The 14349-nt window shown below is 36.8% G+C and overlaps 1 protein-coding gene across 1 annotated transcript; it reads left to right on the top strand.

Moving 5' to 3' along the window:
* Window positions 1-7435: 7435 nt before the first annotated feature.
* LOC140011364 (protein FAR1-RELATED SEQUENCE 5-like) lies at window positions 7436-10849 on the top strand. Its single transcript, XM_072060156.1, has 5 exons — window positions 7436-7916; window positions 8144-8280; window positions 8608-9015; window positions 10540-10599; window positions 10835-10849. The coding sequence occupies exons 1-5, from the start codon at window positions 7436-7438 to the stop codon at window positions 10847-10849; spliced, it is 1101 nt and encodes a 366-aa protein (XP_071916257.1).
* The last annotated feature ends 3500 nt before the right edge of the window (window positions 10850-14349 follow it).

Genomic DNA, 14349 nt, shown 5'->3' on the forward strand with positions numbered 1-14349 from the left:
ACAGGGTAAATTCAAACCCTAAACCTGGAATTTCGTAGCAAACCAGAAATTTTCCGCAACCAACTTCAACTAACATATACAAGCTTCATTTTGCACCATTATCAGCCATAATACCATGATTAGGCCATGATCCTCATACAAAACAGAAAAATAACAAAAATAAATCAAAATTCATCAAACCTTCAGTTCCAACCATAAACAAACCATAATCACGCCATATGTCATCATATTAAACCACTAAAGCCACCAATTGAACATTAGCAAAGCTAAAGGTTAATATTCTTAACAACTCACCTTGTAACCTCAAGACAACAAGCAACTTAGCACATTTGTTTCTCAAACCACTTCACCACTCACCTTAATCCTAGCAAAAGAACGGTTTTTATGGAGCAAATCAAAGTTTTAGCGGTTGGATTGTGAGATCAAGGCAGAAATTGAAGAAAGAAGTTGGAGGTTTCTTTCTTTTTTCTCCCTAAGCAGTTCGGCCAAGAGAGCTTAAAATGAAGAAATAAATTGGCCAAAATTAGCTTTAAGATGGTAAAAATATCTTGGTCAAAAGTCCAAGGGTAAATTGAATGGTGACACTTCTCACCTTTTAACTTAAAGCTTATCTTTTAGTCTCTCTAATACTAATCTTTTAGCACCTTGAAAAATAATATCACTTAATACAAACCTCCAACAAGTTGTCAAAAATATATTGCATTTACTGCACTAGCGGTTTCCACGTCCATAATACACTTCAAACTTAACGTGGACTAACTTGTATCATGGAAATGATTTGAAAATTATATTCCTTTTTAAATATGTATAGAAAATTAATATCTTGAAGAAAGGTACAAAATTATAAACAAGGAAACAAAATAATGTCTAGAAAATATATAAAAATTTTTGGGTTCTCACACTCATTCTTTCGGGGCGTCACAATTTGGCTTTGGAGGTCTTCATAAGAAATGTAGGTATCTGTCTTCGTTTCGAAACGCCATAAGATTCATTTCAATCCGATAAGTATAGCTTCAGTTGTGGTTGTCATGTCGAAAGGTGTGTTTTATAGCCTATAATTTGTGTGTGTGAAATTGTGGTTGATTCGAGATAAGTTTGGTGTTGATTGTAGGATGGAAAAGAAAGGAGATTTAAGGGAAATGCTGTCCAATTTTCTAGGCCATTTGATTCCTTTAAATTTGAGTTGCATTTTGGTAGAAATAGAGGGTTTTGGGGTTGTTCGTATCCCTTGGACTAACTGTTATCCTTTTGCTCAAAAATCACATTTTGTATCCTTGTATTAGTAGTTAACTTGGTTAGGCATATGACTCGTAGTCGAGCTTAAATTGTGTAATCCGTTCACTGGGTTTGTGGATATAGAAATCATAATTGTTTTGCCTTGGTCATTTTAGAGTTTATTGGTGATTAAAGCCATACTTTGGGTAAAAACTTTTGAAGTAGCTGTGCTTGAACCGGTGAGTGTACCACTCCCCTCATTTATTGCTTAACTTGGTTACCTATAATTTTAATCTGTGAATGGAATAACTGTACTATCTGTATACTCTATATGAAACGAGGGTGTACTTTATCACACTCATTTCTCTCATCTATTTATTCTGGTTCCTGTATACTGTACAAGTCTGTATTTATTCTCTGTATTTGTTGATGTCGTTTGGAGAGTTGAGTCCAACGACCATTCTGTGACCTCTGAGCTCAAATCCTGTGGCTAGTTACTCGGGTCGAGTCGGCAAGGGTCTGGTCGATTAGATAACGAACCATGGTAGTCTGTCTCTAGAAAATCTTTAAGTATTGGAGACTTTGAATTTTCGATATACTCGAGTATTACCACCCACTGTTACTATTGAAGTGTTCGGGCCAGGTAAGGGGTATGTTTAGTGGACGGAATTTGGCGTAAAGTGGGGTTTATGGACATGTTTGTTCTATATACATTGTCAGAGAGTCAACGGGTTTGGATCAAGTACCGCAATGGAAATTTTGGCTCCTGAGAGCCACCTGTATCCTTTTCAGTTGAAATGTTTGTTCATTTCCTTACATGTGTGTATATGTGCCTTAAAAGTGAGATGTCATGATTCGTGATTACTTGTATTTTTTGTACCTCATTGAGCGTAAACTCACCCTCTTCTCGTTATTTTTTTTATTTTTCTTTCAGGGAACAACACTTTTGAACCATGATTTTGAAGAAAGGAGCAGAGCGAGCTCTAGCTATTCTTTTGTATAGCTCCTCTGTGTGAGAAAACCCTAGTTGTATTTTGTTCAAGTATCTCACTTTGACTTGTAAAGTTCTAACATATGTATAAAAGTGTTTGTTCATGTATCCTTCATGTATTTGTTGGTGAAGGGACGTTCTATGGGTTTATATGAACTTTAATTGTATCCGGTGGGGGATTCAAGCGAGAGTGGGATTTGATAGAGAAAAGAAAAAAAAAATTTGGCGGGAAACTGTTCAGGGGAATCCGGCCGTATATCCGGCCAGTTCTTGGCCGGATAGGTGGCCGGATTGACAGGGCAAATTGGAAAAAATTGGAGATGGCTACTGCCTCGAATCCGGCCGGATTGTGACATGGCCGCGTTTCGTTCCTTTTTTTGTTTCGTTTTCGTTTTCGCTGGAGTGTTTAATCGAAGTCCCATTTCACTGTATGGTTTGGTAAATCATGTTAGGGTTTTGTGGTCCCAAACTATTTGTTTTCTTTAGGTTCTATTGCGCGTTTTGTAGGGTTTTATGTGAGTTGACTCCGTAGTCCTGGCGAGAGATGGGTAGGCGGTCCGTCGAACCCTTTGGTTCATTTTAGGGGAAGGTGGGGCTGTCACAAAAAGGCACTAAGCTACCATCTTTCTTGAGGTTACAAAATTTATAGCAAGAAGCAAATATATGCAAACTAGTGGCTTATGGTTGAAATTTTGGTAGTTTTATGCAATATTCCATGAGTTGAGGTAGTGATATGAAAATTTTCAATTTTATTGGTGAATTTTCTGCCCATGTATGATACTTGAGGGTTGTCCATGTTTTGGTAGATTTGTTATGTAAAATATTGAGGTTTTATCGGTTAGTTTATCTTGCCTAAAGAAATTTCCAGCTTGTGTGTATAAATTTCAGCTTAGAGTTTTCAATTTTCAGCTTTATTGTAGTTGGTGTTTGAGCTATACATGTGCTATATTTGGATGGTATTGTGGCCTTGATTAAGTGTATAGATGGCCTATGACTTGTGATTGTGATTGAGGTTGAATTGAGAGGAAATTGGGTGTTGAGTTTTGGATGGAAAAGTAAAGAAAAACAAGGGGAAGTGCTGTTGAAATTTTTGCAGGAACCCTTGAGCAGTCTTGAAAAATCTATTATATTTTGATGTAGAAAAGTTGGAATTGAGTTTCGTTTATTGGGTTTGAAACTAGATTCAGAGTACTTTCTACCGTCCAAGTTTCATAATTTTTCTCAATTCTTATGAATATCTATGATTTTTCAAAATTGACTGAAATTGCATACCTGTTCTGTCTTTTACTGGATGAAGTAGCCATTTGAGGCTGGAATTTGACTGACTTGTGGTCTGAATCTTATAAAGATGTCTTCTGGGAAATTGTAAATCTTTGAATCTATTTTCTGACAGTATAAAGTTTATCAATTTTGGAATAAAGAAACTTGAGATATGATTTTTCGAATAGTGTGGTACAAAGCTGAGAAATTCTGTTCTCTTAGAACCGTTTTACTTTCAATATCCACTTTGAATTTGAAGTTGGTAAATCATTTTGGGTATGGCTTATGAGTGGATTTGAGGTTTAGGTAAAAGGAAATGAAATCTTAGAAATCTTAATTTCTTCATGTATTTTGACTTTGTATTGCTAGCCTTTTTATATAATTGTGACCACAGGACTCGAGTGAGTTCAAAAGGACGAACCAGGGATAAAGTGAAGGGTGACGATTGATTGGTGAGTATTCCAAGTATATGAAAATATTTACGTGAAATGTCTCCTTACTTGAATGACATGTTTACTAGGTTAAAGTAATTTTTCTTGAATTAATAACCTTTGGGACGAGAATGTACTTTATCATACTCGATCCTTTGCTGTTCACTTCGTGATAGTGATATGAAATGAATTACTTTGTTCGCACTTAACTTGTTGGTCACTCAGATGGTTATCCCACCGACTCACGTGTTACATGTTCATTATTGTTAGAAAATGTTAGGTATTAGATTCATCGTCTCATAGGTAAGTGTGTACTTTGTCACACTTAACCTAACTCGACTAAACTTTTGACACCTCGTTTAAACATTTATGGCCAAATTGTTATAGCTAAAACCTGGCCAGAATCTGGCCACTTTTTGGACAAATTTTTGGCCGAATTGTCAGTCGTATTTGAGGTAGTGAGCTTTAAAAATTTTTAGTTTTCTCCTATCAATCCGGCCAATATCTGGCCAGATATGTGGCCTAATTTGTTGAGAAATTTTTTTATTTTTGTAGCTTTCTCCTAATTTTCTTGTTTGATCAGGGTTCTTCACTACCCGATTTTCAATGGTGGATTTGAAATACTTGAAAATGCTTGAAGCATGCTATGCTGAGCTTATTCGTGACTTGAACATGTTTAGGCGAGTGTGCTCTTATGTACACTCAATTGACCTGATTTGACTGAATATTTGATATCTCTTTTACGCATGAGCAAGTAACTTGATTTGTATATGACCTGTATGTTGACTTAAAATACTTGGAGTACTTGAGAATGTGAATTTTTGGACATTACCTATAACTGGATTCTGCCTAGGCAAGTGTGTCCTTATTCGCCTCGGGCTCCATGAACTTGAATTAATTAATCCTGCATGCGGACTTGCATGTTTATGTGCATGTTTATAGACCGGCTACTACCCTCTTGTAGCAATTGAACTGGGTCTTGGACCTTATCCGATACGTCGGGTAAGGGAAATCTATGGTTACTCATGCGTATGCGTGAATGTAAGTCGGTAATAACTGAACCGAGACTCTCTGGTGAGGTATAGCCATTGTGCTAGCCTGTCATGTTGTCCAGTACCACCAGGGACAAAATCCTGAACCGAGGCTCTTTGGTGAACTATAGCCGTTGTGCTAGTTTGTTGTGTTGTCCAGCATCACCAGGGATAAAATCCTCGACTTGGGCCTAAGTCATATCCTGAATTTCTGAATATCTGGGACTATAAGTCCAGCCTACGGTTAGTTGATTGAATCGAGTCAGCAAGGAGCTTGGTCGAGAAAAATTGACAAGCCATGGGGCCTGTTTCTTTGGAATCTTTGAGTATTGGAAACTCTGAATTTCTAGTATACTCGAGTATTACCACTTCTGTTCCTGTTTGGCGTTCGAGCCTGGTAAGGGGTATGTTGGTGGATAAAAATTGGTGTAAAGTGGAGATCTACGGATGTTATACTTTCGTGGTTGATGGAGAGTCAACGAACCTTGATCAAGCTACTGTGAAACTTGCTCCTGAGAGCAACCTAATCTTTTGTCATGAATGTATTCCTTACTATACCTTTTTACATATTCTATCTGGCTACTTGCATAATTATATACTGGGTCATGATTTATCTGAGTTTGACTGGTTTCTTGTTGTCTAGTATGTTATCTTGTCTCGTATTTTATCTGCTTAGTTATTTGAAATCTCACTGGACTTTTAACTCATTCCACGCCATTCATTTTTCTTACAGGGATGAGAACATAAGAGATTGAATTGAAGAATGTCTTGATTTCTACTGAATTTGTTAGTTGCTTGTGTGAGCACTACATAGGTGTCTAGCTGATTTGTTTGGTTTGATTTTTGACAAGTTCGACTCTTTGGCTGTATTATGAACCGTATGGACATTGTAGGTCCATGAATGTATCTATATGGATGTTTGTAATTACTATCATTTTATTTGTAAATTTTCATGAATTGTGACTGAATTCTGGCGAGAGTTGGACAGGCGATCCGCCAAACCCTTGGGTACACTCTAGGGGGAGGTGGGGCTGTCACACTCCTGAACGGCCTCCTCACAAGACCCAAACATGAGATGAGAAATATTCCACGTCAGGAAGCCTTCAACAGGCCCCAAAAACGACATCGTTCCAAAAAAAAAAGTTTAGCCCAAACGGGATAATAACGGACCAAACAGAAAAGTTTCAATTTTAAAATCAAGTTGAAAATTTGAATTAGCCTCATAAAACAAAACTGAGGGAAGAGAGTAGGCATCCTGCTAAAGGTAGCAATTGATAGAAAACTGGGTGGAGAGAGTTGGGTTATGGTTTTGCGTGAATAAGGAAGAAAGCAAACAGTGCAGTGAGGGTGTTGTATACATTTTGAAACTGGGTATGAGAGTGTTGTATCCATTTTGAACGCATGCAAGGCAGGCGGCAAGGCAGAGGCAAACAGAGAAGATTCATCATCTCACAAAGACAGAATTTGTCGTGCAACTTAATAGTAAAAGCAACTGCACTCTCCGAGTTCGGTGAAACATAAAGCGTATTAGCAAACCAAGGTAACGTGACTGAACCATATCAGCAACTGTGGTCAATCATTTGTCATCTAGTGCATATCTGTTAAATGAAGGATGAAATTAGAGTCACTAAAAACATAATATAAAGATAACAGAAGAATAGTGAAGTTGTACCATATGTGTGTGTGTGTGTGACCATTCAACTTTTGAGTGATGGAGTATAATGGGATAGTAGTTATCCAAAGATCCTAATGTATGTATTCAAGTAAAGCATCAAGCAGAATTAGGGAAAGATGAGAGAAACAAAGTCACATTTAACAAGTGAATGAATGTACATTCTATTGTAAATAAGTTACAAATTATAGTCACCGTATTACAATTGATATGAATCATTGTACATCCAGTAGTTGGTCCATGCTCATCACGCAATCTTAGTTTGCCTCTCTCCTGACCATATAGTGTGTATAAAATAGAGGTGTAGAGTTGAATGAGGTGAAATAGAGGAAAATACATATATGTGAATAATAAATGGGTGTACCTGGTATTGTAAGTTCATTACATGATATAAGAAATATATTACAATGAGTAGAAAATGCTTGTTTGGCCCTCAAAATGTAGAAATAGTAGAAAATGCGGAGTTGGTTTAGGCGATTGTCATTAACGAATGACATAAGGTCTAGTGAGCTAAAGAACCTAGAATCTAAATATAATCACCAGAGTGGGTGTACATACAGTTAAAATAGACTTACATCGTGTGACCAATACATTACAGTCCGTATAACTTAGTGTATATGGAGTTGTAGTTGTACATAGATAATGCGGTCGTCTTAGAGTAAAAATAAAGGTGATGTGAATCATTAATTGTATTAATAAGCATAATAATAAGATTTGGTATACGAGTAATGTGTGATTCATAACACATTTATGAACGGCAATACACATTCATAACACAATTCATGAAGTGTTGCAAATTATGGTGTTTGATGCATAATTAGTAAGAGTAGATGTAATGGATTGCAGCAAATTGGCAGAAGATAGGACCCCTGAATTAGGAATGGAGTTCAACAGTGAAGAGGATGCGTACAAGTTTTACAATAAATATGCCTTTAAAATAGGTTTTAGTGTACGTAAAGACTATCTGAATAAAGACAAAAACGACGTGACCACGTCTAGGAGATATAGTTGTTGCAGGGAAGGTGTGAAGCACAAGCACGAAGGTGATGTGATGCCAAAGAGAACACGAGCGCCGACGAAAATAGGGTGTGGAGCTAAAATGGTTATCGTGTTGCCTAGAGAGACAATGAAGTACCTTGTGCATGACCTTGTCTTAGAGTATAACCATGAGTTGCACATTGCTCAATGTTCGCACATGATGCCATCACAAAGAAAAGTGAGTGAGGCTCAAGGATTCCAATCTGAAATAAGTGAGGATGCTCGATTTTCATTGAAACAGAGCCATAAGTTTATGGGAAAGGAGGCAGGTGGGATGGGTAATGTAGAATATATTTGAGATGACCTTAAACGATATCTTCGTACGAGACGGAAAAGGAGCTTGAAATATGGAGAAGCAGGTAGCATGTTGAATTATTTTCAAGAGCAAACACTAGAGAATCCATCCTTTTTCATGCCGTATAGCTGGATTGTGAAGAGCAGATAACGAATATCTTTTAGGCTGATGCAGGAATGTTAATTGACTAGAACTTTTTTGGAAATGCAGTCACATTCGACACAACCTACAAAACAAATAAAGAATACCGGCCATTTGGAGTATTTGTGGGTTTTAATCAACATAGGCAAATTGTGATATTCGGTGCTGCCCTTATGTATGATGAGATGATAGATTCTTTCAAATGGGTATTTGGTATATTTCTAGAAGTAATGTGCAGAAAGCGTCCAAGTACCATACTAACCGACCAAGATTATGCCATGGTAGCTGCTCTTTCACTTGTCATGTTCCAAACATTTCACGGTCTATGTACGTTTCACATACAGCGTAATTTTATGAGATATTTTGACAATCACTACAAGAAAAATAGTGACCTTCCATACATGTTTGGTGCCTGCATGTATGAGATTAAAGAAGTGAAATAATTCAATGGGGTGTGGGAGACGATGAAGAAGAAACACAATGTTGAAAATAATGAATGGCTTTCTGCACTGTATCGAATTCGTGATAAATAGGCAAGGTGCATGATGAAAGAAAGAAGGACCGCGGGAATGCGAAGCACCCAACTTAGCGAAAGTCTAAATGCAGCAATTAAAAATTATTTGAAACTGGATCACGACCTTGTGCAGTTCTTTAGACATTTCAATCGGATGGTTGATGAAAAGAGACATAATGAACTTATCGCAGAATATGAAATGAGGCAAAAGCTCCCCATGATAAAGTTAAGGCAAATACCTATGCTTGTGCATGCATCAGAGACGTATTCACCAATGGTATTTGCTGCATTCCAAAATGAGTATGACGAGTCAACAGCTATAGTTATATTGAGACAACAAGATGCAGGGATATTTGTGGAGTTTACGGTCATGAGGTATGATGGAGGACCTAAAAGAATAGTGATATTCAATCAGAATAATCTAAGTGTACGCTATAGTTGCAGAAAAATATGATAATGAACGAATTTTGTGTTGGCACGCGTTGAAGGTGTTTGATACCCTGGGTATAAAGATAATTTCTCCTAAATACGTTAAGAGGCGATAGACAAAAAGAGCTCGGGCTGGAGACTGTTTTAATCGGCGAGGACGGGAAATTGTTGAAGATCCAAAAGTAATCATTTCAACTCGTCATCAGGAGCTCGCTCCAACCATGATTAAGGTCACCACTCGAGCAGCAATGTCGAAGGACACCAGCAAAGTAGTAATCACCGTCATATCCGATTTGGCGAAGAATGTTGAGCTCCTCCTCTCGGAAAATGAAGAGTAACTTTCACAAAATCCTAAAAATATGAATGTGGAGGGACGTGATAAGATTGAATTTGTAAATGAAATGGGAGAGGCAGTAGTCGCAAGAGACATTAAAAAATGTGCCGGTTGGAAGAGAAGTAAAGTGATGCGAAGTTAGGTCGATAAATTTGACAGATTAAAAAGAAAATTTAGATTGTCAAGACTATACAGACTACGGTAAGGATCCAATTTTTATAATGGTGAACATTTATACTACAACAATGTTATCATTGTACTGTTAACTAATGAATAGGTACCATTCACTATGAAATAATATTATTGTTGTGTCAATAATACAGGTTTTAGAATCGGAGCCGACATCGATTTCATTTGATGAACACATGTTTATGGGATGCCATTCATCAATTGACTCAGTTTCGATTAGTATAAAATGGGCATGGCTTTAGCTTTTATTTGGATGTTTCTAACAGTATAATTAGTTATATTGTGTGATAATTTTGTTACGGCTGACATCCCTCCTGATATACCCTTTTCGTCTGTCCTATACAATTATTTGGCCCATACAAAACTCATAAACGCATTCAATGAGCCAGTCAGTGAATGACCTTCCAAACACTGTTGCTCCCGAAATCAAGGAAAGTCAAACGGTACGCATACATTCAGTAGATAAAATAAAGACCTTTTTATTGTATCGTAGGGCTACTTTTTCGAACGCTGTCAAAGCATGCATATATTGTAGTTAACATATAATGCTTTAATAACATATTATTTTGTATTATTCAAAAGTCCACCGATTGGCTAATCAGGGGTCTCATGGAAGCGTCCCTACAGAATGGATGCACCCCAAATTTTTTATTTTTTCCAAACATAACTCCGTCAGAGATATCTTAATGGTTTGAAATATCATTTTTGTTATAATGTCTAGTCCAATTTGGCTTTGTAACTGAGCAATATAGGCATTGCTAATGATTTGTTGACAGTTGAATAGTTATATTATACAATGTAGGAGGAGCGTGCAGCAATTTCAACAAATTGTGATAAGGATACATATCATGTATTTTTACCATCACCCCAAGTGACAAATTTTTATCATTACATCACATATTTATGTAGTCTTGTTAATTGGATACTTCGACAGCGTATATCATTAATCATAAATTTCATTAACTGTATTAGCTGATTTGTCATCGTTACGCATTTCAGGAAAGAAATAACACCCAGGGATTGCGACTAACTATTGACGTCAGCTCCTCTCAGATGCAGGTTGATAAATGATGTGTACCTACAATTTTTATGAATACGCATTCAGTGGTTGTTCCAAACATTGGTTTCGAATATCCGTCCCTCAAGTTCACCTCATTTACTGATGTTCGTTCTTCTCCGTTGAAGATATTGCTCAGTTTCGATCGGTTCCCTATTGTCAGATTGTTTTAATCTATAATCTCTCAATGAATTAGTGTTTGTTGACTATAACTCTAAAATTTGTTCGATTTTTCAGACATTAGGTGTCTAGCACCAGATTTATGGTGTTTTTGGATGAACATTTAATGAATGCCGCCAAGTCGTCCCTACTAGGGAATGCCGCATATGTACGTTACAAGAAGTTAGTAAGCCGTTACTGTGACGCCCCCACCTCTCCCTAGGGCGAACCCTAAGGTATCAGCAGAATGCTTGTCCAACTCTCGTCAAGACTCACGCACTCGTTCAAGCTTAATATAGAGCCACAAAACAACCATCGACTTAATTAAAAGTACTTCAAATATACAAGCCACAACTTCTAAACAAAAGTTAGGATTACATTCCTCCATCCAACAATAACAAAATTACACTTAAAGAGTCACCAAATTCATACAAAAGGTATACTAGCTTTCCCAATAAGTCGCTAGTCTAGCACTTCCAATCCACCTCCAAAACCTGTTAAGGAAAAACAAACTTAATAGGATAACCGAACGCTCAGTGAGGTCAAGAAAATAAACAGGCAAGCAAGTACAACAATCAATCAAATAGCATGCTTTAAACAACTTTTAACATGACATTTCATTTAAGTGAACAAGTAGAAAGTTTACACATGAAAGGATACGGGAGCTCTGAGGAGCTAATTCCACGTCTGGACCGATTCAAATCATTTAGGGTTGACTCTCCATCAACTCAAATAGTAACAGGACCGTAGCGCTCCACTTACTACCTCCAACCAACATGACACCCATTCGGATCCGTAACCAAACATTCATATAAAGGCGATAGTATTCGAGTATGCCTAGCGAGATCTCAAAAGATGAAACTATATCATTTTTCAAGGTTCACCAAGCTTCTCGACCAAACCCTTGCCGGCTCGAGTTACAAGGTTAGCCAATGGGTTGGGGCGTCCCCACAAGCATGATTGGTCGACGAGACAATGCTCCAATCGATTTTGGATCGTTCATAGCACTGAGTCGAGATAAGCGGTACCTCCTACCCAAATAGGCCGTGATACATCTAGTCGTTCAGTGCTAATGAGTTAAAACTTTTCATGTACAAGTGCAAGTCATGTACATTCATTTAACAAGTATCATTCAAGTACAGGATGTGAGGACCCAAAATTTTCTTATTTTAAATCCCTATTTCTAACTCATTTAATTATTTATTTGACCATTTATTTCAAATATTTTATTTCAACCATTTTATATCCAATTACATGGAATTATGGCTCAAGTGTATTTTTAAAGTGACTTGTTTCAAAATTTATTTTTCGAAAGCTCGTTTAGTGAGAATAGTGAATACGCGTTTGGAGACTATAGCCGAATTGAGAGTACAATAAGTTTGAAAAATTGGAGACTTATACATTAGCTTTGAAATAGGTATTTTTATGTTTAAGTGTTCAATTATTAGTTAGTGAAGCTATCGTTATAAGAATTTCTTAGAGATTTCACTTTATCACGCTTAAATTGGAAGTACGCGTTTTTACGCGCGCGATTAATTGAGAGACTTAAGACCTTTATTTTTAGACTATTAAGAATGAATAATAATAGTATGAATGGAAGTACATTAGAGGTTTAGTGCACAAGTGAAACAAACCCGAGAAGAAACGAGCACGAAACGCGCGCGTACGCGCACTCTCCTTAGTTGACTTTTGGAGCATTTTGGGCCACACATTCTTAGGCTTCTCATGGGAGTATCACACCAGATCAAAACTCTCCCCTTTATCACCTGAAACAACCATGCAACTCTTTCTTTTTCCTCTAAACAGCCGTGCATCACTTCAAGAGGAAGAACACCAAGTTCTTCAATTTTTCCTCCATCAAATCTTCACTAATCCTCCACCAAATCATCTCAAATTTTAACCACGCTTTGCTAAACACTTGGAGAGCACTTCAAGCTAGGAAAGGAGGCTGCTCTCACGGTTTTTCTTTGGCTCATAAGGACTGAAAATTTCTGCTTAGTTCCTCAAGAGAGGTAATGGACGATCAAACCTCCAAATCTTGATTTATGGAAGTAGTATTGCACTTATAAGCTTGTATATTCACATGGGTAGCTTTATTTATATTAGATCTTGGTGTGTGAACTATTGAACTCCCACAATAACTTGATGGACTGATTTCATGAGTTTTGATGTTGTTAATGTTGGTTTAGTGCTTAAATTAGTGGAAATAAGTCGTATTGTTGAAAGGAAGCTCAAAGGAGGTGAAGAGCAAAAATCTTCTGAATCTGCCCCTATCATTTTCGTGTACTTTTGTGCACTTTTTAGTAGTCCAATTGACTTGTTTATGATATATACATGTTTTTGGGTGGTATACAAAGTTTCATCAAAAAAATTTCTTGATTTAGTTGGCCAAATATTGTGATTTCGAAAGTTCCTTCAAAACTGGAATTTTTCCCGTATTGCACTGGCAGTATTTTTCAAACAGCTATAACATTTTCCTCCGATATCGAAATCAAGTGTTGTTTACAGCATTGGAAAGTAGACATTCCCAGTTTTCCAATGGTATAAAATGCATGTCCAGACTCCACCTGAGTGAACCGTACCACTCATTTGAACATGACTATCCTGTTTCACTGGTTCACTGGAGTCCACGTCTTGAGTTGCAACTTGATGCTCAAAGATGAGATAGTTGTGGACAGATTTTAAAAATGATTTCTTCTGAGAAATTGTAACCTTATGAATGAAGTTTTCAACGCCACCAATCACACTCAATTCCGAGTTGAATTGAGTGAGATATGGCCAAATTACAGACCTGAATTTTTGCTTGAAAATCCTCTTTTGGCTAGTTAAATGGCCTAGCTTGATTTGGGACTTGTTGTTTTGGAAACTTTGATGTCAAACATCTACCAAACTTTATATTAGATGTTCCTTGGACTTTGTTTCACAAATAAACCAGATTTGGGTTGGTTGCATTGGACAAAATGTTTAAAAAGGAAAGAAGAGCTAGAAGACAGTTTTGCCTTGCGAAATTTCTTGAACTTTGATGGTTTAGTTAACTACCTTCCCGTGTGAATTTTCAAATGAGATTTGATAGAGGAGTATTTCTCATATGGAGGTTTAATTGTGCAAAATTTGATGATATTCTAAGACCATTTTGATATGCAAATGATGTCCCAAAATTGCTCTTCGAATCTGGAAAATTTTCCTTTTCTCTTGGCCGAATGGTCAAATCTGATTTGGGAAGTTATATTTCGAAAACCTTGATGTCAATTACTTCTAAATTTCTTATTGGATGATTATGGAACATTAGTTTCAATATTTGAATTAATTGAAGTTGATTGTGTGGAACAAAGCTTTTAAAAAGGAAAATTGAAGTACAAGGAAGATTTGCCTTGAAAATTCTTGGAATTTTAGTGATTTTGTTAACTGACTTCCAGTACGTATTTTTCCATGAAATTCGAAGAGGAATAGCCCTTATATGGTAGTGTAATACTGCCAAATTTGGTGCCATTTCAAGTCCATTTCAATGCTTAACCAAAGTCCCAAAGTTTGTGATTTGAACCTGGAAATTGCCTAAAAGTTTTCATTTTTCAGTTTTCATTTTTCATTTTTCA

Source organism: Coffea arabica, chromosome 7e, assembly GCF_036785885.1.
Source record: "Coffea arabica cultivar ET-39 chromosome 7e, Coffea Arabica ET-39 HiFi, whole genome shotgun sequence".
NCBI classification, from domain to species: Eukaryota; Viridiplantae; Streptophyta; class Magnoliopsida; order Gentianales; family Rubiaceae; genus Coffea; species Coffea arabica.